The 27,403-nt window shown below is 48.4% G+C and overlaps 1 protein-coding gene across 6 annotated transcripts in view; it reads left to right on the top strand.

Annotated features, from left to right (window-relative positions):
- The first annotated feature begins 10,128 nt into the window (after positions 1-10,128).
- Positions 10,129-27,403, top strand: part of ARID5B (AT-rich interaction domain 5B) — a 127,069-nt gene continuing 109,794 nt past the window's right edge. For 2 of the 6 annotated variants that reach the window (XM_038141728.1, XM_038141726.1), the window contains exon 1: positions 23,673-24,044. In XM_038141728.1, the coding sequence (XP_037997656.1) occupies positions 23,754-24,044 (291 nt within the window). In that variant the 5' untranslated portion in view covers positions 23,673-23,753. Of the gene's footprint in view, positions 10,239-23,463; positions 23,612-23,672; positions 24,045-27,403 lie in introns of those variants that run through there. The other 4 variants (XM_038141725.1, XM_038141727.1, XM_038141729.1 and 1 more) reach the window with 4 other exon arrangements.

Genomic DNA, 27,403 nt, shown 5'->3' with positions numbered 1-27,403 from the left:
AGGCAGCAGATGAAGTGCTCTGCCTGTACTGAGCAAGCTGCTCCAATGGGGCAGGATGTCTGTGTAATTGGTGCTCGTGTGGGTGACGATCACAGTGTAGGATTGTGCTGTGGAGGAACACAGGATGGACTTGAGTTTCTGGCAGACAGAAATTCAGTAAGTTACCGGTAAGTGCAGTCATGGGTGCCAAATTGCAAACTAATCACATTAGGTGGAGCTCACTTCTGTCACCTGCAGTCCATGGGGATCCAGCATGAAGGTGTGAGGTTTCACTTTGTCCATTTTAAAACCACGTTGTACATGGACATGTAGGTGACCTTTCATGGATCTTATTGAAAGCCATAAAATGACTTAGTCATTACCTACTCGGGGTATGTTGGATGTTTGGTTCAGTATTTCCAGGTTTATTGAAATACAAGCACTCAGCAAGCAGTTTTAGGAATGCTTTACTTTTCCTGTGTGTATATAAAACCTTAGAGAACTCTCTGATTGTGGCATATTTCAGCATAAAGGAAGCAGAAATAAAATCAGGCCCTATAATTCATGTATTCAGTAATGGAGAACCAAAGCAGGAAGAGACAGGTGCTTTTCTGAAAAGAACGAAAGATCTGAGCAGCTGATTCATGGTGAAGTAATATGCTTTTAGTTGAGAACGTTTATTGTAGCTGAACCTCGTGCCATCCCTTAAAGCCAATATCTTAGATGAATCAGCAACTTGCAAGCTTTATCTCAGCTGTACCAATAGAGTTTATAATATTGTTCTGTCAGTGCTATTTATACATCATCACATGGCTGACTACTCCAGGCTGTGCTTTTTTTACACAGCCTTGGATGATGTCACTGTGGAGTAGGCAATTGTACTGAACAAAGGCTTTCTTCAGAGCCGCAACAATTAAAGCTGACTGATGGCAGAGTGCAACACCGGAGCCATGGAAATACAGAAACAAGCTCCCCAGTGTTAAGGTAGCTCTAGAAGGGCTTTCAGTCCTTCAGGAGCTGGTCCCACTGGGAAGTTACTTGAAGTGATGTCCTACAGCTGTCAGTGCCCACCTGGCCTTGGAAATGGGTAGGGAGCGGTGTGGTCTGAAGCCTGGAGCTGCCAGGGAGAGCACTCACTAACCCTGTAATTGTTTGGGGAGGAAAGAAAGCGAGCTCCTCCAAGAAGGAAGATCTATGGATCCATTCTGCATCATTCACTAAGAGAAATAGTGTCAGCCTGGAAGCCTGCAGCCTTGCCAAGAGTGTCTTCCAAAAGCCAGGGGACTGGTATCCATTGTAGTAAGAAGCAGTGAAAGGATCTACAAATTATTTGTAAAGGAAGAATTCAGCACCCTCAGTTGATTGCCCTTTCATCTGTGATGTTCCAGTGAGCCTGAAATTCTTCACTAGATCCCTATTCCCCAGTGCATGGTGTGCGTTTCCAGCTGTTTATCTTCATTCCATAAGGCCAGCAACATGTCAACATCAACAGCTGTGTTCTTCTCATCTGCTACTTGTACTGGAGCTCTGAGTTTAACCACCACCGCTGCTGAGCAGCGCTGTTCGGACACGGTGTGTGTGTAACTCTGCCCTCGAAGCTGCTTCTCAGGAGCTCTCTCTCTCTGTATGTCCCCCAGGCAAGCTGTGACAAGCACGTCACTGGGTCACAGGAAAAGAGAATGTTACCCCCCACCCCTGCCTGTGCTTTGCAGAATGACTGCAGTAATGAAGTGGTTTATTTCAGAAGTGCTTATAAATTGGACACAATTACTGGCTGCCTCAGAGCTGCAACATGCTTATGCTGCAGGTTTTGACCTCTCTTGCTTTGCAGACCTCTCCCTCCATTTTCTACTGCAGGTTTGGACTCAGGTGTGGAAAACTGCTGTCAGCAAGGTTGGTTTTTCCCCATTAAGTTTCACAGACTCTCCAAGTACATTCCACAAACCCTCAGAGACCTGCATTTCCAGGCAGGAGAGCAATGGCCTACTCCTAGGGACTGGTCTAGTTGCCTTTTGGCAGTTACAGTGGTCACCCCTCTCTAGGCAACGGCCCTTCCCAGCTCTGACAATTTTTTATCCTCCCCTTACAAATTGCTTCTTTCCAAAGCCTCCTTCCAAAGTTTGGCTCTGCGCAAAGCATGCCAGCATCTGATAAAGGCTCAAAACAGAAACAGAATGGCATAAATAGAAATTAAGTAAATTAGGAAGATGTGCCAAAGCAGCAAAACTCTAATGATAGCTGTGGCTGCATGTGCTTTGCAGCTTCCAGTCCCTGCTAGAGTGCCAGGCTGCCCCTCAGTATTCCTGGGAACATATGCAATCCACTGTGTCACTGGCATTGCCTGCTCCACCTTGGACTGCATCTTCTCCCAGACTCTCTAGAAAGCTGGGGTTCGTGCAGAGAGTTGGTGCCAGAGCCCCAACCAAGCCAGCAGCAGCCCTCTGTGGCTGGATGATTTTTCCTCACTTGCTAAACGGTGCTTGTGCCATCTGGTCAATGCAAACAGCCTTATCCTGTCTCCAGCCACATTTTGTGGAAATTGTGGTCTACCTGCGTCGTCAGCTCAGCCATGATACTATATGGTTTATTTCCCTCAGGAACCAGAGGAAACCTGGGCCAGATTCCCAGCTGGTGAAAATCAACATGACTAAGGTGAAGTAATTTTGGGCCATCTGATAGTCTTTGTTAATGGCCAGGGCTGGAAAGGTAGAGCACATCTTTTGCTGCTTACTCATTATTGATGCTGTTTTTCCATGAGACCATTGATCGCAAGTGAACAGGAGATAGATATGTGAGATCTGTTCTCCTAAGCAGCAGAACAACAGAGGGTTCCAGGCTGAGATCCTTCCAGAAATGGCTGTGTGTGGTGCTGGCTCTGCTCAGGTAGCCCCGAGTCCCTCAGCTGGGCTCCCACCACTCTTTCCCACAGAGCACAGCTTGGTCCCTCAGAGCTATGCTGGAGATAACCTAACCCAGCTTATGTTGGTCTTGTTTTTGAACCCTGGTTCTCTTTATTCCACAAATTTGGACATTCTTAGTTTAAAAATACAGGTAAAGTTTTAGAAGACTTTTGGGATGAGAAGAAAATGTTGAGCTAGTTGAGAAGGGATATAATGCCTATGCATATGCTTTTGGCCTTGCTGAGTATTGCATTCTGGGGACCTATGCTTTTGAGGGAGAAAACCTAGAAAGGGATGTTTATTAGATCTTGGGCAGGATCTTTCTTGCCTTTTGCTGCCTCCTGATGCCCTTCCTCGCCAGCTTGGCTTGCTGGTCTGTAGGAGGGCTGGCTCAGGGGCAAGGGAGGGATAAAATTTGCACTTCTGTGAACAGCTGTTGGTCTGAAGCTCACAGGAACTGCCAAGTATGAGCACAGTCAAACTGGAGTTGTTCTTCTGTGACACAAAACAAATGGTGAAGATCTAGAGTGGTGGTTTAGAGAGAGATAATGTCTCCTGTCAGACCAGCTGACACGCTCAGGAGAGAGGGGACGAGGTTTTCAGCACATGGGTCTGTGTAATCAAAAGGAGTGCACTGAATGAATGGGCCTGGAGTAAGGGAGGCAAAAATAGAACCAGCCATCTGTCAGTACACTACAGGATGGCTAATTGGGAAGCCTCAGTGCTCAGCTGCTGAACGTCCTGCCTGGTTTTGTCACAGAATCGAGGCGGCCGTAGCAATCTCTCCTCGTGGGCTGGGCACAGCTCAGAGCCATGGGGCATCGGGGTGAGCTCCCCCAGTGCACTTCTGCAACACAAGGGGCCCTGTTGTGTGTGCCAGAGGCATCTCTGTCCTGAGGACCATCATCTTCCTGTGGTCAGGCAACAGGAGAAGTCCTCAGGACAGAAAAAGTAGGGAAGGACTTGAGGCAGGTTCATAGCTGTTGTCTCCTGCATGGGCAGGAGAATTTTCTTCACAGCCAACAGCCCAGCTGCAAAGGCTGGAACAGAGAGGAGGCAGCCCAGCTGGATCTGTTGCATTTATCCAGAGGAGATCCTAATGTTACTTTGAGATGTTACCTCTGCAAATGGTTGTCAAACATTATAAATATATATGTAGCATGTATGTATGCAATGATTGATTTCATAGTCACCACACAAGTTGGAAACATTGCTAATGTGATGCTTATAGACAGGAGTTAGTCCAAATTAAAGGCAGGAAATTCCAAGGTATTGTTCTTATGGAAGCTGTGACAGCTGAATTATATAGGCTTGTTAAGGAACTAAAAATAACCTCATTCAGAGTAGATAAAAGCATTATGTATGAGCAAGGAAACTGAATTACAATTGCACTGGGAGCCATAAGTCTGAATATCTTGACTGTTGTGTGCAGTTAAATGGAAACTCTACCATGCTGTTATATTAATTTGGTACTTTTTTTTTTAGGGACAAATATTCAAATTCTTTACCTTAAAACCCAGTGAAGGCAATGGAGAATTTCAAATACAGAAAGATTCAGACATGGGGATTCAATGTCTGATTTGTAAAGGTAGGATAAACTTCCATCTTGGTTGTTTCTGCTGTCATGATTTGGTGGTCTGTGTAACTGTGGGAAGCATCCTGTATTGCCTTCAGACTCACCAGGACAAGACTGCAGAAAGTAAACAAATCTGGAATTAATTTCTCGCTGATCCCAGCCTTTTCTGGGACAAAAACCATGGCAGGATCTCGGAGAATAGAAGCCTGATCTGGTACCATCCACAGCACCCCTCAAGGCCACGGTACCCCTTCCCACCACAGCACGTGTCTGCTTGCCAGCAGGGGCACTGCCAGGCTGTGTCCCACCTCCCACAGCTCTCCCTCGGGGTGACCCCTGGGATGAAGGAGCGAGGTGTGTGGCTGCCATCAGCCATGCCGCTGCACCCTTGCAGATGCCAGGCAGTTGGCTTGGCAGGAGATCCCGGGGAGCCCTTTGGGCTGAGGAGAGCATCCTCAGCCGAGGTCACTGCTGCCTTTGTTTGGGGAGCACTGAAAGACACCCTGGGGTTCTGGGCCTGCTGTCTCTGCTTAGTCCCCATCCTGAGGGAGCATCCTGGCAGACACTAACCTGTGCTCCAGGCAGGCAGAGGGAAAGCACGCCTCTGCTGGCAGATCTGGGATGGGATGCTCTCCATTTAGCATCAAGCTGAAATTTTACAACATGAAAATCTGATTAAAACACATATTTCAGCTGGCCTTTCTTCATCCAGTATTTGAAACCTGGCATCTGTGTGCTGGCTGCACTTCTGAGACCCAGTGGAGCAGCTTTTGGAGGTGGGCTGGGGCTGGACTGGGGCTCTGCCCCAGATCTGGCAGAAGACAGTGGCTGGGTTTTCCACAGTGGCTATCAGAGTTTTTCTGTAATTTTATTGCAACATCTCTACCTTGCCATTAGTTTTCCTACTCTGAGACAGTAATTGGTCTACATTTTGTTGCCACAACATTACTCACCTGGAATTTGAGACATTTTGCTTCTGCTTTGCTTTGTTTTAATCAGACTTGCTTGAAATGTCATATTGAAATGAGAAAAGCAGCAAGGCTGTAGAAATCTCAGCCGTAGGCTGCAAGGCAGTAACTGCATACAGAGCTTGGCAGGAGGCACTGGGACTACCTGAGAGTACCTCTAATTGCCACCTATAAATATCAAATATCAGTATGTGTAGAGAAGGCGAGTGCAGAGGACAGAAAATAGTTTTACTCTATGCTGTAGTATGATTCATGCTTTTAAGATCAAGATTAAAAGTCTCTGTTAGGTTCCAGACTATGATTTTATTTTCATTTACATCAAAGGATTTAAGAGCCTTCAAACCCCAGCATTTTTAAAAATAACTTTTAAGCATACTGTCTGGCAATGTGAGTCCCAGTTAGCATGGAAGAAGCCAGGTTCTCCTCATATAAAGCAAATAACTGAAAAATCTGAATTAAAGAAATACCTTGTCCTCAATTTAACTCTGACAGCTTGTATTATATTTTTGTTTCAGGAAAACGACTTTATGAAATGTGGGCCCTTGTAGCCAGGACACAGCCCTGGCTGATTAGCCCTACAGATCAGCAGAAACCATGCGCCATAAAAGCCTGTGCTTTTATGCAGGGTTCAGAGCCTTAATTTGAATTTTTGGGCTTGTTTATATTTCAAAAGCAAAAGCTACTGAATTGCATATTGAAAACCACATTTCAGGGCAAGTATCCTCAAAACACAGCCCAGGTTTGATCAAAAGGTTCTCAAGTCTGCAAACCTTTTGACAAACCCAGTGAATGTTTACACTTTCTAAGTAAACTCCAAATTATAGGCTGGCATCTTGCTATCGAGTTTTTTCAGATTTTCTCTCTCTTCCTCTCCCCCACACCCCCTTACCCTCCCCATTCCCCCAGATTTTACAAAAATCCAATCTGTCCTTTGGAACTGGACTTTCAAGATGGGAATTTTAATTTTTTTATTAATAAACACATGAGCAGGCACAATAAATAAATATCTACGTGCAAGCAAAATATTGAGCTGTATTTGTAAAATGCCAAATAAAAAACAGTTTTGTATTTTGGCTTTATTTAACGTCCATTCCTGTGGATCAGACTGCACAGAGTTCACTTGTCCAAACCACTAAGATAAACCTTACCACATATAGAAATAGATTTTAATTACAGAGCAATAAATACTGTATCTTTTTTTGCCGTATGCATTTTTCTATCAGCAGACAAAAGCTGACATTTATTTTACTGATAGCCCTATATTTCCCCTCCCGCTACCACCGCAGCAGAATTTCCCTTGCCTAAGGAAATTGAGAGGATCAGAGCACATCTGATGTTCCATTAATTTAAAACGGCTGCCAGGACTTGCATATTGTAGCAGCTTTAAAGTGATTGAATTTGGATTATTTCAAACTCTGGAAAGTCCTGCCTTGCCTGACAGAGGTGTCTTGAGTGACAAAATAAAATATGAATATGTCGTGTCTGTACGTCCTCATCCTCGCATGCAGCATTGCAACAAGCACAATAGAAGCCATGGAAAGAACAGCCCTAATTTTTCTTTTTTCTTTTTTTTTTTTTTTTTTGGTAGCAGGCCCCTTTTTTAAGCTGTAGCCCAGCTAAGTGGAGACACCTGGTGTTTGCTGCAGCAAGTTCACTAAAAATACGTGAAAGGGGAGGAGGAGACTGGGGGTGTCTGGGGTGCCCTGCCTGGGACACGGCCAAAAAATCCCTCTCCCACAGCAGGGGCTCCCCTTGTGAATGCAGCCCTGCCCTGACCACAGAGGGGCTGCTACAGCCCGGCTCTTGTCCTGGGGGGAAGCTTCACCCTGTCAGGTGTTAAATAAAACACCAGCTTTTGGGCAATATCTGTTTTGTAATGCTTAGTGGGTAGCTTATGCAGCATAATTCCAAAAGCAGAAAAAGTTTATGCACGGCCAAAGGAATATTAAAGTTTCACTACAAAAGAAATATTGTGGCTGCCAAGGCCTGATTACTCATAAACCCCACAGCATTATCACCATCCATCACTGCCGAGCTTTAATGGCCAAACTAAAAGGAGAAACATCAAAGTGGGGGGGTGGTGTCGTTGTCGTTTTTCAAGAGTAAGATTCCCTAAATATAGGACCAATAGTAGAGCTCGGCATATTTTTTGACCAAAAAACTTGAAAAATCATTCAAATGAATCACAAAACATATGTTATGTTTTGCTGTAAAAGCCATGAAGTTTGTGCAGTGCTCTATTATGGTGACTGCTTGGCTTTTCATGCATTCCTAAATTACCATGTAATCTAAAACCTTGTTTTCAGCTGCTCTATATTGGAAAGTCCCTTGCAATAATCAGGATGATTACAGGCTAGTGCAGAGAACAAAACTTGTTTGTATTATTGCAAATAAAAATGTCGTTTATCAGAAATTTTACCTTTCAAGGGAAAAATAAAAATAATAATAATAAACTTTCTCTTTTCCCTGGCTGGAAGTATTTTAAGCATGGGATTAATTTTGGCCACTCTACGACTTAAAAACACATGGATACTTGGTATAAAAATATGTTTCTTTCCTGTAGGGACTTGACTCTAATTGGTCTGCCAAAACTATCTCACAGAGATTTCATTGTCTTATCTACTTACATCATCTTAATGCGATTTTATTTTACTTTGTCAAAGTCATATTAATGTAAATGTGTTCTTGATAGCAAACAGAGTTCTTTTTTATGCTAAACAGGATTCAGCTGACTCTAATAAAACAGCTTGCAATCCATTAGACTATAACTGTAATATAGTTATTTTGTTTCCCAAATAAAGACCGTGTCAGAAAGCTGTATAAGGATTTTTGTCTTGTTTTTCCACAATAATTGCTTGGGTGGGGTTACATTCTGATCTTTAAATGAACAGTATCGCTTGGAACAAACACTTCATATATCTTTTATCTTCCTCTTGCAATACAGTTCTGAGTTTTCTTTGAAAATGCAAAGCTACTTTTCCAGATAAGTCATCAAAATGTTTCCAAAGTATTTTAACTGCCAGATTAACTATATCTTGAATACAAAGATAGATGGCTTACATTCTTTATGCAGAAATCCTGCCAATGCATAGCAACTAGCAACAAATTAATTTCTTTTGCAACAGTGGGAAGGAAATAAAAAAAAAAGAAACCCTGCTTTGCTATGCAAAGCTCAAAAAGGTAAATAGATATTTAAAAAGAAAATAAGGTTACCCGTTCTGAAAGGGTAATCTGTAAGCAAAGAACAGAGGATTAAACATACATTTGCTCTCTTTACAGAATCTGTGTTCCAGCCTTCTCTTAATATATTCAGCTAATTAAGGACTGCGGTGACCTTGTGGCAGATTCTGAAATCTAGGAATGTCTATTTTTTTTTAATTTTATTTTTATTTCTTTTAATGCTCCCTCTCCCACAGAGCTTAATACAATCTGTTTCAGGTCAAAGTCTGTTTATGTCAGCAATGTTCATACTACACAACTAAAATGTTTTAATGCATTTATCAACTGAAAATATTGCAAACATTTCATTTCCTTTGATACAGACACAAAAAACCCTCTGCCTTCATTGCAAATTCTTGTTCATATGAATCACTCTGAGTAATATTTGCTTTAACTTTCGTGTGGTTCTACAAACAGCCTTTATATGGCTGGACTTCAAAGCTGGTAGAAATAAAGGTTAGAAATGTGATAGGAGTAATCTATTATTAGGCATGAAACATTAAACCACTTTTAGTTATAAGCCTTAAAACCTGAATAATATAGATTTTTAACTTGCTGCATATTTATTGTGTTTTCAGTTAGTTAAGTCATTTAGCATGGAGGGACTGTTTGGAAGAGAAATATTTTCCATAGGAACACAGACCACAATTGGGTTTAATTCTTCCTAATATTTAATTTAGAAAAACTGCAATATGGTAACAGACATCTCATATGTCAAAGCTGAAATACTCTGCTTGGTGTTCCTTGCAGTGTAAAATTAATCTCTTACCAGCACTCTGACCCGAAAGGCGGGTTTTAGCGAAACAGGCATGGGGTGATGGGAGGGGTGTGGGAAGGGAAGATAAAATCTCCTTCAAATAGCAGGGAAAGGGAAAAAAATGAACACGGAGGAATGTCACAAAGTTTGCCATTGACATCCAATGACATGAGCTGATCCAGTCGTGCGTGTGTGAGGGTTTTCTTTGACCAACATGCCCCACACCATTCGCATTCATCCCTGTCACCCCACAGGGATTTGTGAGGTATCAGATCTGCAGGGGGACGTTGCTGAGGAGGGATGTGCCCATGAGCCCTCGCCTTCACCCCTTCACTTCCCTTGAGGAATTCACGTGGTCCAAGAGGAGCTGGACAGGGAGATTGCCATGGCTTTGGGGGACTTCAGCCTGTGCAGCCAGTGGAGGCTGAACAGTGTTGTTCTTGTTCTTGGTTAGGTTTGTGTACTAACACAGGAGCATAAAAATAAGCTAAAAACATGTAACAGTTCAAGCCAAACAGGTCAGCCAGAAATAAACTACCATTTTAAATCCAGAATTTTAAATCTTCATGAGCCTGGGAAAGAACAGGGAGGCAGCCTGGGCCCAATCCTGTTCCCAGTCCTAGCAGTGGGAATTTTAACATTGACAATACAAGACACATTGCCCTTTTCTAAAAATCTAATTTTGTTTCCTTAGGTCCAGCTCTGCCAGCTTGCCATGGCTGGTAGAGCCCTTTCCTGGTGGGTTCAGCGACAGCACAGGGACGTCGGCCACCTCTGTTCGTATGGCCAGGGACACCTCGGCAGTGTGGAGAAGGAACCCGCCGCATCCTGTGGAGGGGGTAACACCCAGATTTACAGCATGTGTCTGGGGCAGGGGGATCTCTGAGCTGCCCTGCTCTCCCCTCGGTGTCACAGGGGTTTGAGGGCTTTGGTGGCTTCCCTTGCAGCTGCCCGCAGGCCAGGCACAGTGGGAGAGACTAGGTCCCACCTGGGCCAGTTCTAAAGGTTTTGGGACCTTTAGAGCAGCAGAGCAATGTTGTGAAATGTGTGAAACAGGAGAAGACAAGCAAGACCCCTCCAGCGAGGAGTGGGGAATGGCTCACTCAGCGTCAGGGAGTGGAAAACTCTCACTGTTTATGTTTTGGTCAGTGGAAGAAAGGGTCACACCCATCCATCTCATTAGTATAAAAAAGCATTAACACCATAGTCCCCACCTTTTCTTCTCCCATGCTTCTCCAGAGCACCTGGTCCTGTGCCAGAGGGTTTAATAGGTTACCCTGCAAAGCCTGGGACCATGGTGTCACACAAGGTTGCGCATTCCCAGGAAGTGTATGTGCACAGAGCTGTAACAGACGCAGACTGAGGAGCGATGGCCCCGGCTGGCAGTGCCGAGAGGTGCTAATATTGCTGGGGAAAGTGAAAACATAATTGAAACCGTTTATTTTGGGGGGCATGCAGGACACAATGAGGTAATATCTTCTGAGCAACAGATACCTGTAATTCACCTATCCTGCTCTTACAGACTTTTAATTTGCTCTACAAATTTGGCTAGTTGCAGAACATGTAAACACCCAGAACTGTACATGGCAAACCATTAAACATTAACTTACTGTCAACTTAAAAAAAAAACCCACTCATGATATTAAAAACATAAGGGGAGAGAGATGCCAAGCTAGTGAATGAAGCCAGCTGACTGCTGAGAAGAGGCTACGGGGTTTGCTCCTTAGCTTTGCTGTTTTCAGTAATCTGACTCACTGAGATATTTTTAGACACAGTAACAAGTTCCATTGTTAAGTAATTTTTCATTTGAATTTTTCTCAAATTATGCTGTCCTCTTGGCCTGCAAATCCCTTTCTTCAGCAAGGCAGTGCTGCTCTCCACCCCCCAAGGAGGAAGGGGAGCTATGGAGGACTCTGATGATTTGGACCACATGGTGGAACAAGATAGATCTCAGCGTCAGGTTGGCAGGATATTTGCCTTTCTTCAAAGGTCTCCAAACCCTGCAAGATTTTCTTTGATATCTCTCCAAAGGGATTTATCAGCATTGGGGCATACATTTGTTTAGATTGTTCCTGAAGGGTGGGACTTTCAAAGGAGCAAAAGGATGCCAAGTGCCAAATTCTCACCAAGTTCTCCATAAAGATTTCCTTAGCTTCCTTTGAAAATGCTAGCTGTGCTCCCCATTGCTCTGTGCATCCCTGCTGGAAAGGTGCCCAACAGTACCCTCACAACGTGGGCACAAGGGATACAGGAAAGATTGTGACATTTTAAAAAACAGGAGGAAGAACTGGCCTGAGAGAGAGGAAATGCATGAAAATGTGCAGGTTGGGGAGGAAACAAGGAGGGAAATGGAGACCAAATTCCCTAGACCCATCATTGTTTGGGTTTTTTTAATTCTTCCTCTCTGCTTATTACTTCTCTCAGGTTTTCCCTGACATGTTTTAGTTAAAACAAGAGATGAGCGTCTATTGAGATCATGGGCAGAACTCGGGCCCTGCGACCAACTTGTGCTTGTGCTCTGGGCTTGAGACACGTCAGAACACACACAGGTGACCTGACGGCGCCAGGCATTAGGCTGGTCCCCCTCAGGGCTCCCGTAGGAAAAGCAGAGGCTGTGCCCTAGGACAGAGCCACAGGGAAGTTAGAGGTTTGGCTACTGGTTGTCTTATGTACTTTTCATGAAGCAGGGGCCAAGTCCTCCCTGATGGTAATGCACTGCCTCAGAAGTAAGCAGGAGATCTGCAGGGAGCTGCATAGAGACATTCAGGCCAGTAGCCCCCAAATAACAAATGCACTGATGTCCAGGCGAGGACTTCCAGAGCAATTTGTTCTCCTGCCCTGGGGAAAGGGCCTGATGAGTGCTGTTTGGAGTGGATGTCAGAGAAGGAATTTTTATTTTACAAGTTAGGAGATACAGAGGCTCTTTCTGATCTGTTATAGGTGTGTTAATGATTTGTGAGCTGCAGCAGAGCTTGTGGTCCTCTGGTTATTTTGCAGGCTGAGGAGATCCTTCCAAGTTCTCTAATACTGGATTTGTGGTCATGTACCTGGCTGTTTTTTAAAAATGATAAGTACCTAGAGATTGCTGAGAGCCACAACATGTCTTAAACCTAGTTTCTCCTTAGTGCTTGTTGGTTTCCAGATACAATTTAAGATGTTGATTTTGCCCCCAAGCCCCCCATGACTTAGTGTTGCAAAGAAAAGTGGTTCTGTTAAAATTTGTCTTATATAATGAGCTAAATAAACCTCAGCACATCCCTTCTCATCCCATGTTGATCCAAGGATTAGATGTCAGCTCCCTAATTCAATGAGGACAGGCACAGACCTGCTGCAGTAGCTCTGCCCAGTGCTTTTGAGGGGGTGAGGGCAGCAGGGTGCAGAGGCAGAGAGGGGGCAGGAGCCCTTGAGTCCTTGTCTCTTGCAGAGAGCTGGAGGGCAGAGGGAAGAGCCTGGAGAGACTCCCAGTTTGTCACTGGGGCATTGAACAGGGCCAGCAGCCAGCTTGGGAAGTCCTCGGATCTCAGCCAGCAATGGCTGTTGAAAGGAGCTTCATTAGGCACTCCTGACTGTAAGTTTTGGGAAATCAGAGTTTCACTTTGATTTATTTCAAAAATTCAGCTACCAAGAATAAAATAAGGACCTCTCATATGTGTTTTGGAGAGCTAATAAAACTTATTTACGTCTCTGCGAAGTCCTTTGCCATGCGCGCTTAAATCAGCATTGCAAATCTATCCGAACGTGGCGCTCTGGCATCAGCCTCCAGATGACATGTAACATGTCTGCGGTTTGATGGCCTTCACTCAAAAGGCTGGCTACAATATTTTTATATTTAGATTTATTTTTGGAGTTTATGGTTGAAAGATTTCGGCTCTGGGCAGCGTTTCCCATGGCTTTTAGCAGCGGCACTTGCAGTTGTGTTTCACGTAATTAAACAGCCAACAATACTTAATGAAGAAATAAATAACATCAATAAAGTAGTAAATAATTATATGCAGGCAAACACCAAAGACATTATCCATCAGGCAACAGCTGTGAGCATTAGTTTTGATTAATCAATAATGTTGTACAATAGGAGCAGGAATGCTGGCCAGGCCTCTGGGGGAATCACCAACGCTTTTCTAAGCAGCGAGCATTGTGATTTTAAGCAGAACTTTCAGCAGAATCTTTAATTAAATGTAACAACCAAGATCTCCTCCAGCAGCATTGCTGCACTTCTTGTAGCCCACCAAACAGCTGGAGTTTAACCAAGACTGTTTCAGGAATTTTCTATATCTGGGAAGGTTTCTTGGTACGTCTGTGTTGGGAGATGCCAGTAGGGTACCATGTCCATCAGTGAAGGCACTGTTGGGCCAAGGGTACTTTGGTGGGATTTGGTGAACCTCCAGGCAAGGGACCAGCAGTGCCTGGCTTGTGCCACCTGGGATAAATGAGCTGGAACTTTTGGCTCTGCCTTCAGCAAGGTGGCAGAGGGCATGCTAACAAAATCAGCAAAGTCTGGTTCATCTTTATCTATACCTCCTGGAAGAGGAGCCTTAATGAAGCTTCCAGGAGGAACAGAGCTCCTCCCAGGCATACCCCTCTCGCTGAGCATTCTTGCCACCAGCCCACTGAATTCTGTGGCACCTCTGTCTACTCAGGCAGCATCCCTGGCTTGTGCTGAGAGGTTCCACTGCAATCAGCCATCCTATATATTTTTCCCCCTTTAGTATATAAGAGCTTTAAAAGAAAGTAAACTATAGAGAAAGGCTGATCACAGCACCAGATCCCAACTTAGATAAAAGGCACGAGGTTTTATAGCTATTAAAAGAGAAAGAGTAGAAGGGACAGGAAGGGTTTCTGGCATGTCAGGGACAGGTTTCCAGAGTCTGCACTTACATCTTGATCGTTTGTCCTCATGAAACCAAGTGCTGATGACTTCTTGGAAACTGAATAAGCAACAGCACCACATTGCTTCCACCATGAGTCCAATGCTGGGGCCATCTCCCCACCAGCGGAGATAGGAGCACGAGAAGGGAGTGAAGCAAAGGCTGTAGCTTGGCTTGACTTGAACAAAACAGATGTGCAGACCCATTCCTGAAGGGTTACTTTTATTCTCTGAGATGGCAGATGCACGTAGGAATTTTGCAAGCATAAGGCACGTGGGTTTGTTGAGCTAAAAATGGCAAATCTCCAGAGAGAGATGGACAGGGAAAGCCCTTGGCTCTTGTTTGAGAAATGGAGGTTTGCAGAAGGCAATGGGGGAAACATCCACGTGACTTAAAAACTCAAACAGTGCCCAAAGACCAATCTTGAAGCCTTTTTTCCCAAGCCTTCTCAGCAGGAAAACCAGGAACAGAAATCTCACATGGTAATTGCTGATAGTGCAACAAACCCCAGAGGATTTCCTTACCCACTTCTCAACATGCAGGCACTAATAAACTCCTGTGTTAACATTAATATTCCTGATAGTCTCTGTAGGCTCCTTCTCCCAAACGTGAATCTCATTAACATCTGCGAACCCAGAGTAAATTGGTGGGTGTTTAAAGGTGTATCCTGTAAACTGGGGGGCTGCTGCCTGCTCACAGCCCCTCAGAGCACCTGCCAGCTAGGTATGGTAGCACTGACTGCACTTCTGGAGTCTGGCATGGCAAGTGGGTACTGCCAAATCTACACAAATCTGGTAACGTCTCAGATAATGCCAAGTGAAAACCGCTCACATTTCTCCTTCAAAATCAGCAGATATGATTATGGTCTCCTCCCTCCCCTGTGAAGGATATGTGGGGTGTTCCCAGGGGCACAGAGCACACATGTACATTTCTCTGTGGATGCTAAGGCTGGTGAGGACAAATTGACTGTGTTTCCTGCAAAATAAAACCTCGGTTTCATGTTTTGAAATAATTAACGCAGTGTCGGTAGCCTATAAAACTCATGGCTTTTCCTTTCCTTAGAGGACAGGAAAGCATATCAATAAGCCACAGGTAAGGGTGGGGTTTGAAGGTTTTTTTAGTTATATTTCACATTCTTTCACAGAGTAACCCTATTGGCTTCTTCAGGAGCAGTATTTATGGCATATATTAATTTGTTCAATGAGATAAATTAAAAAATTACAGATACAGAATAAGTTTTTGGTACAATATGGATCTCTTTCCAGGAAAGCAGCATCTTAATAACAGATAGGGTATGGACACAACTTCAGAATAAAGACTTATTCTAGGTCCAGGTTTAAAGTACCTGAAATACTACTTTTTCCTAACTGGAATAAGGCTTCTGCAGACCTTTTCTTCCCAAGCAGACAATATTTGGCATCTTATGCAGTGCATCAGATAAGATAAGTGGATGATCTTCAGGTATTTCTCTGCAGTCCTGTTATTCCTGCTTAGTTTTATTGAGATGAAGCTCTGGATTCCTAAACTTGGGAAGGGCAGATCTCATCAGGCCTCCTCCTTTCTTGCTGTCCTGAGCCTGTGCTTGCCACTGACTCTGCTCAGAATGAATTTTCCCTTGGGTTGCTGTTTTCTGGTAATTTTGGTAGGGGTGGAAGCGCTGCCACCAGGCACGGTGCCCAGCAGCCAGCTCTGGCCTCCCTGTGGCTGTCACCAAGGATCACGCTGTCCTCTGGTTTCACCAAAATTCAGGGCTTGGGAGTGAGATCTTTTTGAAGGACTGCAATTTTTAGATCCCTTTTTATTTCTAAGCTAGGTAAAGCACCTCTCTAAGTCATTATTCAAATGTGGCATATGTTTTGCTGTGAATTTTCAGTGGAAATCTTTCCAGTGATTTTCAAAATAAATGAGACTTTGCATAGTACCTTTTCCATATTTAACATTGCCTTCCTGGCTTTGCAGCCAAGGCTTCCTTTTAAAGGCATGTGCATGAGATTATGCAATCGTAGTATTCCGGATACCCAGAGCAATTAAAATAAATCAGGCTAGGTATAATGAAGATGAGCCAAAGCATCTGTTTCTCAAGAGGATTTAAAAAAACCCCACCAACACTATCATCCCCAGGGGCCTGAATCCATGGTGGTTAGACCTCAGAGATTCTTGTACTTCAGAAATGTGTCCAGCACTCACTTGGACAAGAAAAGGAGGAGCTGCAAAGGAGGAGAGGACTCTGGTATGGCAACAATTCCTGCTCCCTGGAAACAGTGGATGGACAACCCCGTGTGTTTGGCAAAGCTGGACTTGAAGATTAATTCCATTTCCCTTCTAGTGTTTTAGTTTGACGTGTGTACCTGGATGGAGAGGAGGAGGAATGATTTCTGCATCCTCTTCAGTGTTTACCACTTACATTTTGTGTTTATAACCTGTAGTTATTGACAATGGTGCCTCAGCAGGAGGTGCAGAAATGTCCACCCCCCCTGGGCAAGGGACCACAGTGACCTGGGACACTGTAAGACAAGGATGCTTCAGGCCATAGAGTTGAGGTACCAGGAGCTATTCTGATTTGTTTTCCCCTCCACTGCCACTTGGCACCAGATGCCAAAAGCTGTTTTCAGGCAAAACCAGGAAGAGGGCAAAGTGTGGGGCAGTCTGCAGCAGGTTGTCTGCTGAGCTGCCTTGCTTAGGTGGGATGGCTCAAAGACAGCTTAGCTAAAGGTTAGATGTTGCTGAACTGTACCAGATGATTAACTCATTATTGTTGTGACATTTGTAGCTCAGGTAAAGGATGAAGATGTGGGAATAACTGCAGAAGAGACTGCTAGTGCTCACCAGGAAAAAATCTGCATGCAAAGGAAAGAGCAAGTTGGTGGTGGTGGACACTCCAGCCCTGCAGGTAGTCAGGGGACCTCAGGAAGGCTTTCTCTGTGTCAGTGCATCTCATTCTAGTGCTGGCAAGAAAGATCTCAATAACTAGGAGATCAACATCCTTGCACAAACCAAACTGGGGAAAATGGAAAAACTCAATCCCAAAACAGATGAGCAAGAGTCATCATAAGCACTTGGGCATTAGGAAGGCAGTCAAAGTCAGTAAGGAGGTGAAATCCCTTGCTTTCATATGATGGCAGGGCAGAACAAAGCAAAATTTGAGTTTGGCTGGTGCAAAGCCCACTTTGCCCTGACTTGCTCCCCACCAGCACTGACTGCTCCTTCTGAGACAACTGCTCACTGTCCTCTGGGGCCTACCAAATTTCTTTTTAAAAAGGATTTTTCTCAGAGGAAAAAAAAAAGAGAAACCAAAACCAAAAACCACCCAAAAAAACCCAGCCACAACAGCTCAGACCTGCAAAGTGGAAAGAGGTCAGCTTGTTTACTTAAACCGATTTAAATCTGGCACACTGAGAATAGCAACTTGCTTTGACCACTGACTTGGGTAAATATGGCCTGGCATTCTTACGGCGATATTTCCAGCCCCAGCCATCCCAATCATACAGGGAGATATATATATATATATATAGATATATATATATACACACACACACACATATATGTATATTTTCACTAAAAACAGTGGAGGTAAATTATTTGACAGGAGCTGGATGTGAAATGGCTGGTGAGCATTTCCTGTGCGTTGTTTGGAAAGTGAAGCCCATCTAAAGTCCTGCCACGCAACATCCCCTTCCAAGCTTTATGACTATAAAAGAAATCTTTTGGTCACATTTAGGAACATTTCCAGTGTAGATTTTTTTTTCAGGATTTGGTGAGAAGGAAGCTATCTTTAGCAGATAAATTAGCATGTTTTCTGGAGTGATCCACACAAGAAAGGATAGCCAGGGATTGCTTGCTGGACAGTATCGGCATTCCAGCTTTGAAATGACAATTCAGCCCTTGTAACATGAGATGAAATGATCTCCGTGGCCTCGGCTCCCTCTTTCTTCCACAGCCATCCACGCTACACCACACGTAACAAGACATAATTTTACATAAGTAGAAGGCTGTGCTCTGAGCCAATATACGAGTCGTGCCTGATTGAATATTGCCATTTCAGAGCCACCATCTAATCACATTTTTCAGGCCGCGTGAACAAAATAATGTTGTTATAATTACACAGAGTGTTTGTGTGTATGCGCGCATGTGTTTTATACATGTATAATGACATTAGGATGATAATATAGCTGTTTCTATTAGCTCAGTGGTATTAATAAGGTATGACAGAAAGTTATTTGATACCATTTGAAATCCCACTTGCATTTTCATATTGCTCTCAGATGTAATTCAGGGACTTGATTTTTATGAGTTATGGCTCTGATGTCACTTGTATTTTTGCCCGTAATAGGTCCCACTGGAGCAAAATTCATCAGACTCAATTAACAGCATCTGAAAAGTGTATTTGGTTAGCAACCAATCAGGCAGAAATGGTGTGGGCTCTGTTTTAGCTGACCCATCACTCTGTGCCACTAGATGAAACCAGCTTTGCAGGCAGCAGTTAGCAGCCGCTGCAGCTCAGTTACTGTGAGAGTAAAATGACTATTTTTGGGGCTGGTCAGCTGCTGGTTCTTCCTGTCCCATGGCTGCACCCCTTTTATGGGTCTCAGAATACTCTGCAGCCATCCGGGCACCCTTCTCCTTTCTGCATATGCAGGTGATGTGTCTCACCAGTCACTATTTTTGGTGACTGGTGAATATCTTGATACTCAGTGATGGTTATTTTCTTTAAGCAGCCTGGTCTGGGAGCCCTGGGGCGATGGGGCGCTTGTTCCAGGTGAGCTGCTAGCAGTGCTATGGGGGAATTAAAAACACAATGCCAGGGCAACAAAAAGAAATGCAGGGTAAATGAAAATAATTCCAAATGCACCTACGAATTGAAGACTGGGGTTTGAAAGCTGAACTCATTTTGGGTTTTCTGCTCGGTTTGGTCACTTATTGGGGCTGGTGGATCTTCTGAAGGGAAGATAAATGCTCTGACTCCTGGTATTATTAATGGTTTGAGCTGGTGATTCGTACATCTGATCTAGAGGGCTCCCAAAGTGAGAGACTGATCCCAAAACCTGCTGAAGTGAACATGGGGCCTTACACCAATTTCACAGAGCTTTGCATCCCATCCCGTGTGCCGAGCGGGAGCAGGGGCTGGCATCACCCTCACAGCCCCTGCTCCCGCTGTGACTCTGTCTCCCACCCTGAACACTCCCCATAAAACTCCTCCATGTCTTAAAAGCCTGGAAGGGAAAAGCTGTGAGCTGTGAGAGAATCAGTAAGTGGCCCGGAGCCCCCCAGCACTGCTGGCTGCCCCCCCGTGCAGGCACAGCCCCATCCCAGCATGGATCAGGCTGTGTTCCCTTCCAAGCACAAAGCCGGGCTTCAAGGCTCCAATTGCTTCCTGTCTCCCAACATGCCTGACCACAACTATTTTTAATTGTAAGGCATGAAAATAAGGTTATTTAATGAATTAACGCTTCAAATGCTTTTGGGTTCAACTTTGGCTGTTTATTAGGAGCAGCCTTATTTTGGCTTCCATGCAGTCATTTCCAGCTACCACTCTGTTTGATCCCCATCTTATTTCCTTTGTAATCTACTGATCTTCTGTTGGTATCGTTGCTGTGTTTTATGGTTTTGCATTACTTTATTGACTCAGTATACTGTAGACTGCTTTTTTTTTTTTTTTTTTTTGTCCCCTCTTCACTGAAAATAGCCTTTTATGAGAAGCTTAAGCAAAAGCCTGGAATGTCCAAAAGAAGGCACAGAAACATTACAACATTTTGCACATTTCTTTTGGCCAGAGAAAGTTACAAAATATTCATATGAAGAAACTTATTCAGTGCCTGCAGGACAAAATCCAACTTTTGATAATATGTGGAATTTCAATTTCTGCTATAAACAGGCTCTGTATTTTTTGTATTTATTATTTTGAAGTATAAAGAATTTTCTGGGGGGGAGGGGGAAGGCTCCTATAAAATTGATGTCAGAGCAAGGATGAGTATGCATGCCCTCACTGCTGGGAATATGTACTCTTCTGCACTGCCACAGCCTCTGCTGCTATCCTATTCCAAATGGTACCGACATTAGCAATTTAAACAGGATGCTGAGGGTCCTACCAGCAGCACCGGATGAAGTGACACCAAAGGCTGGGGGCTGGAGCCATGGGGATAGAGGGTGAACCCTCCTTTTGTTCATGCTGGGCCCTTTCTCCTGCCCCATAGACAACGAGCTCCTCTGCAGCTGAAGGTTGGGAGGGGATCCTGCAGGAGCTCAGTACATGGAGCAGTGACTTGAGCCATCCTGCATAACCCCAGCCTCCCAGCGTGCTGCAGGGATGGATAATCATCCCTCTGCTGAGAGGACCAAGCATGCTCTTAGCTGGCTGTTCAGCCTCACCACCTTCTTCACAGAGGTTATAACGCCATGGCTTGGAGGGATGCTTGGAGGGAGACTGTGGCTGGAGGGAAGGATGGGACCCGGCAACCATCAGAGCTGTGGGTGATGCTTCATGCAGCGGGGAGGAGCTCAGGGCTGGCACAGAGGCTGCCAACAGTGCCTGGGCCCCAGCTGCGGGGGTAGAAGCAGAGGGATTTGGGCACAAATGAAGATGGGAAGTTCTCTTTGCTACTTGATTATATATTGTGGGAAAGGAGCAGTCCTACCTGCCTGAGATAAAGAAAACGAACAAACAAATACAAACCTGTTTGTGCCCAAAATATTGTAACAATGGTTTGAGAACTGTTTTATCTGTGTCAGAATATAACCCTGATTAAACATGCCAAGGTCAATGAAAACAAAGGTGAATCGCAGAAGAAGCGAATGTAATTCTGGCCAGGAATTCACTGGGGGTGAAATGGAGCAGCACTCCGTGTTTTGCAGGGACGTGTCAAGATGTGGGTCTCACTTGCGTCACCTCCCATACCCTGACAAACATCCTCCAGGGGACTGAGCTCCCAAGCACAAGACTTTATTGGCCAAAAAGGCTGCTATTTGCAGCTCTCCTGAGCTGTTCTGCTGAGTTTGCCCACCCAAGCCATGCTGCTGCTGGGTGGAAGCCCAAGCAGCAGCACCCACTGGCTTCCTGCTGTCCTCAACAACATCCCAGCCTGCCCCCAGCGTTCTCACCGCCGTGCCAGCCGTGAGGCCACAGGCCGGACAGGCACTCGGGGCATCTCCAAAGGATGAAAGGCAGGAAAGGTGAAACCTCTTACAAACTGTAAGGATTTGGTAATTGCTCCAGAGGAGCCACCAGAAAATCAGCCTGCCCCTGGAAAAGCACCAAGCATCCCAGCCAGGCTTGGGCGCTGAGGTTGTCAAGATGAATCCCTCACCTTCACGGCACCGGTGCGAACCTTGCCCAAATTCCCGTGCCTTCTCCGTTCCTGCTACCCGGGGCCAAGCAAGCCTTACGCCTCACGTAGGGGTTCCCGTCACCGAACATCACGGCTTGCAGCGGGGAGGGCCCCTCGGTGCCAGCGGGATCTGCGCTCCGAGCGTGTCCCGCAGTCCGGCACCGCTGTCCCTCTGTCCTGCCCCGCAGTCCGGCACCGCTGTCCCTCTGTCCTGTCCCGCCGTCGGGCACCGCTGTCCCTCTGTCCTGTCCCGCCGTCGGGCACCGCTGTCCCTCTGTCCTGCCCCGCCGCCCGCGTTTCGACCGGGGCAGCGGCTCCCGCTAGGGGGCGCCCCGCCCGCGGCGCCGCCGCCCGCACTTGTTGCTGCCCCCCGCGGCGCGCGCTGTGTCGTGATGCACGCGGCGCTGACGTCACCGCTGGCGTCATTATTAACGATCTCGTTCATTTATTTATTTATTTGCTCGTTTGTTTATTTGCTTATTTAATTATTTATTTGTTTCCGCATCGCGGCGCTCCGCCGGGGCGGCTCCGAGCCTGTGCCCGCCCTTGCCCCCCTCCCCCTGCGATCAGGGCCTGCGGAGGGGGCTTGGGAGGGGAACGAGCCAAAAATTGGGAAGAAAGTGCCACTGCTGAGGAAAGCGCGGGGGGACACGCTCCCTGCGGAGCCACTCTGTAGTGCTACCTCCCCCCCTTGCCCCGCGGAGCCGGGGCTGGCTGCTCTGGCGCGCAGTGATGGAGTCCCGAGGAAAAGGGGGAGAAGGACAGAGCTCCCCCAAAATGACCCGCCCGTCCCCGTCCACCCTGGGGGTGAGCGAATGGGGGCTCCGCGGGCGCGGGGGGCCGCGCAGCCCGCCCGCCGCGGCAGCATCTACCTGCGGGGATGCAGCTCCCGGAGCCCCCATGAGAACTTTCCGTGCCCGGCGCTGCGGGGCGGCCCTTGCGCCGCTCCGGGCACCGAGTGCGAAGCCCGCGGTGCCGGCCGAGGCTCCCGGCGGCGCCCCGAGCTGCCCGCCTCAGGATAGCGGAGGGTGCGCGGGACGCGCAGAGCCGGCGGCTCTCCCCGACACGGGGCGCCGCCGCAGGGGGCGGGCGGGGCGCAGGTAAGGGGCCGCCCCTCTTGGCGGGGGGTGCAGCCACCTGTCCGCCGCCCCGCGCCCCTCCGCGCCCGCGGAGCCATCGCCTCGGGCCCCGCGGCGGCAGCCCCGGCACGTGCCGCTGCGCGCCCGCGCCCGCTCTCTGCGCGCATCGCCGCCGCCGCGCCCCCCCTCCCCCTGCGCTGTCTGTTCCGGCCGAGCCGCGTCCCTCCGCGCAGCGCCATGAATATTGATGTGTTTATATAATCGATAACCCACTTTCCATCCCTTCCCGGGGAACGGCGATAAATAAATTAGGGACGCGCCGCCCGCCCTCCGCGGCCGCCGGGGGGGGCGGCAGGGGGGGCGCAGCCCCCGCCGTGCGCTCCGCGGCTGCCGGGGGTGGGAGCGGGATCGGGCGGTGGGAGCGGGCGGTCCCGCCGGGCGCGCGCGGACGAGCAGCGCCCCTCGCGCCGCAGGAAATGGTCTTTATATTAGACATATACGGGCAGGTCCTGTCAGATCCGCAGCGCGCCCGCCCGCCCTTTCGGCCCCCCAAAAATCGCCGAGCGCGGACAGGGGCCCCGCCGCCGCCCCGCCGCCTCCGCGCCGCCCCCCCGAGGCCCGCCGCCGCCCCGCGGCATTTTTGCCGGGCCCGGGCGGGCGTCGGGGGCCCGGCCGGCGTCGGGTGGCGCCGGCGGCGGGACGCGGCGGGGCGGCGGCGGGGCGGCGGAGCGGGGGGCGGGCGGCGGGGGGGGGCGTCGCCGCGCGCGGCGGGGCGGGAGGCGGCGGCGGCGGCGGGGCGGCGCGGGGGCGGCGGCGGCGGGGGGCGGCGGGCGGCGGGGCCGGCTTCGCCCTGCCAGGACCTGCCGGGCTCCATTCACGCCAACAAGTTTGGGAGAATGTTGAGTTCAATCGCGCCGGAGCCGCGATGGAGCGCAGCGCACTGCAGGTACCGCGCCGCCCCGCGCCCCCGCCCCGCCCCGCGCCCCCCGCCGCCGCGGAGCCCCCTCCCTCCCTCCCGCGCTCCCCTCCCGCCGCCCTCTTCCTCCTCCTGCCCCTGCGCGGCGCGGCGCGGCGCGGAGCCGGCGCTGATGCCGCTGCCGTGTTGTTGTTCCCCGCAGTGGGTCGGCGCCCCGTGCGGCTCGCACGGCCCCTACGTCTTCTACAGGGCGTTCCGCTTCCAGCGCCGCGGCGGCGGCCGGGCGCGGGTCCTCTCCCTCGGCGACTTCTTCTTCGTGCGGTGCCGCGCGGAGGAGCCCGCCTGCATCGCGGAGCTGCAGCTGCTCTGGGAGGAGCGCACCAGCCGGCAACTTCTCTCCAGCGCCAAACTTTATTTTCTCCCCGAGGACACCCCCCAGGGCAGGACCAGTGACCATGGCGAGGTGGTAAACGCGGCGCCGGCCCCCCCCTTCCCCCGCGCCCGTCCCCACCTGCATGCCCGGGCTCGGCTCCCCCCTCTCCTGGCTCCCCCCACCCGCGTCCCCCTCCCCGCCGTGCGTGGCGGGGCAGCGCGGAGGGGCCGCGCCGTCGGGGCGCACCGGTGCGCGCTGACCGGGAACTTGTGCGGGCGGGGGGAAGGAGGGAGGGGGTCGGGGTGCGGGGCGGCCCCGGCCCGGCGGGCAGCGGAGTGTGTGCGGGACTCGCCCTGTCCTTCTGCTTCCTTAACAAAAAAAAAAAAAAAAAATAAAACCAACAAAGCAAAAAAAAAAACAAAACAAAAAAACAAAAAAAAAACAAACCCGAAAGCAAAACACAGGGAAAAGCGGGGAAAAAAAAAAACACGTTGGGGGGATTTTGATATTGTTCGGGGCTTTTTTTAAGTATTCGATATGTTTAAGAGGGCGGAAATTACGAAATGGAGGCAGAGGGAGATCAAACGCTCTCTTGCTGGCAGGGACGTGTTGAATAAAGTGATAAATGACAGGTACGGGAATAATACATTCAAATAACTTGCAGATATGCCTGGGCGTATTTCGGAGCCGCCGCGCTCCCGGCGCAAACGCGCTGCGCGCCGGCACCCTCCGCCGGCGGCCGCGCAGCCCGGGATGGGGCCGCGCAGCCCCGCACCGCCCCGCCCCAGCCCCGAGCCCTCCCGTTATCTGCTTTTCAAATTCGCTGCTTCAGTCTGTGGTCTGGGGCGGGGGACGGGTGCGGGGATGGCGAGGGTCCCCGAGAGGGGCTGGAGACCAGGCGGGAGGGGGACGAGATGTTTTGGGGGAACTTCTGTTGGAGATGCCGGGGGGGTGGGTCCGAGGGGGGGCTGTCCGCAGGGGCTGTTTTCGGAGGCACGCGTGGCTGTAGGTGCCGGCGTAGCCGTGTACCCGCACACACGCGTACGCAGCCGAAACGCGTCTCAGAGCCGCCTTCGCTCGCTGCCACCTCTTCACTTTAATTTTCTGTGCGTGCCGCTGAGATAAGGGAGCCTTTTCCTAAGAATCAGGGAGATGACAGTGAGCAATGGATGCTCTGAAATTGCCCGTGGTGACTATTTAAAACTGCGCCTCTGCGTGTCTCGTGTGTGTGTAAAATGAAAGATATTTGGAAGGGAGGGGGGTGGGGAAAGGGACACAAATCATTTTAATACGCCTTAATGATCAGCTCATGTTACTGTGGTAGGAACATCAGAGAAAATTAATCCTACCATTACGAGTAAAACACTGCTCCGGTACGAGAGTTCTCAGCTGCATGTACCTTCCTAATAATACGCACGATTTTATTTATTTTTACATGCAAACACCGCTAGTAATTAGCCGTGTGATTATACTTGTGCATTTCATTGCAGCTTTAACTGATGTCATTCTGCATTATTCAACCATATGAAAACAATTTTCAATTAAGATAATGGCACGCCTTGAAATTATGCAAATGCCGGCCGTATTGTGTAGAATAATTATGACAAATGTAAAGCAGGTAAAAAGTTTCCTAATGCAGTTGTGTTTTACACCCCGGTGATGTCATTTCCCCTCTGGCCTAAGTTAGTCATTCATTAGCAGAGTAGCAGCAGCAGCAACAGCAACAGCTCTGAGTGATACTTCTCTGGCAGGGAGCCTACAGAAACCGGCACTGAGAGCCAGGGCCTAGAGAGGGCAACATAACACTCCCATTAAGAAATGTACTTTGTTTTCACTTACTCCATTAACTTGTTTATAGACATAGGAATGATTTTTTAGGATCGATTTTTAATAGTTTGGAACAATCCGAGCAGTGCTTGGGGATGTGCAGGCAGCAGAGAGACAAAAGGCTGGGTGCTGGCTGGCTGGGGGTAACTCTCTCTTTGAGGGGCAGGGGCAGCCGTTTCCCTTTGGCACCCCGAGGTGCCAGTCCCTTTGGTAAATGCCATCCATCTTGGTCCCCAAAGGGGCAGCAGGGCCGCCTCTGGGGTCGTGGGGCTTCCTACTCTGGCCTGGGCCCCTTCTGCAAGAGGAGATGCGGCTCTCGAGTCAGATGCGGCTTAGAGCCATCAGAGGGGACCTTATTTGTGGTGCGGGATTGCTGATGGGGTAAAATACCTCGTTGTGCATTCAGGGAGTAGGGATGGAGTGAGCCGGTGGTTAAGCACGTATTGCAAACCTGTGGTGTCCGAGGCAAAGGGTGACGGGACGCTCGCTGCCACTGAAATTGCTGGGGAGGGGAGCAAGTGGCTGAATTGCAGGCTTGTGATCGAGCCCAGCAGAGATTTAGGCACGGTCTCCAGCAGCTACCTGCGCTAGCGGCGTGATTAATAGAAGCAGCTGGCTGCCTGTTTTCCGTAACAGCAGCGCTGACACTATGACAATATTCAGCTAGTGGCTGTAAGGAGGGAGGAGAAGCGAGGAGGGATGTAATGCTTCTGTTACTCAGAAATTTCTGATGGCGTATTTTATCTGATTGCCAAATGTTTGAGCTAATCAGCAATAAGTGTAAATATAAGTCTTTTTATAGCTAGCTGAATTCATCATCCAGATTCAAATATAACCCTGACTGCTGCTAAAACCGGATGTTTCCATGCACTGCCCAGATCCAGGGAAGGTTCAAGCCCAGGTGTGCCTCCGCTTCAGTACCCTTCTTTCCACCTAAGGCTCAGCATCCCCATCACCACAGTGGAGAAACTCCCTTTCGATGCCAGGAGCTGACAGAGATTGTTTCCCGGGGGCTCTCAATGAATGTGAACATGGGATGGGGCTGCTCATATGCAGCAAGTATGGGTGCTTCTGACCCTGATGCTCATTGCATGCCAAGGAGACATGCGTGGAGAGGCTGGGACCAGCTCTGGCATTACGCTCAGACCAGGGGTCTTGCTGTAGAGACACTTTTTTAAGAGCCACAGGGCCTTTGAGGCCACTGCTAGGTGAACTAGAAGAGTTCATGCTACTTCACTGAAAACTTTGTTGCTGCGTTCAAAACACAGCGGTCTGGGCACGCTGCTTCCCACCTCACCATCAAGCCTGGACACAGCAGCAGGTGCAACACTGGCCGGAGAGCAAGAGCAGCCTTCTCTCTTTTCCCTCCAGTAGGGAAGAAGTGATTCTCTTCCGTCCCTACGGGGCCATTGCCAAAACGGAGTCTTTTGGTGGAGGAAGTCACCACCTTGCCTTGATTTTCTCATTCACTCTGGTCTGGTGCGTTCCCGTGTCACCTTCTGCATGGGCTGGGAAGATTTCCTTGGTGGCAGGTGCCTCACACAGGAGTCAGAACAGGATGCTTGGAGGCCTGTGAAGATCCAGAGGGAGCACCTTTAAGGGCACCCCATTGTGTTTGAAAC

The sequence above is a fragment of the Motacilla alba genome, chromosome 6 (assembly GCF_015832195.1).
Source record: "Motacilla alba alba isolate MOTALB_02 chromosome 6, Motacilla_alba_V1.0_pri, whole genome shotgun sequence".
Lineage (NCBI taxonomy): Eukaryota > Metazoa > Chordata > Aves > Passeriformes > Motacillidae > Motacilla > Motacilla alba.
This window is presented reverse-complemented; position numbering and strand designations above follow the sequence as displayed.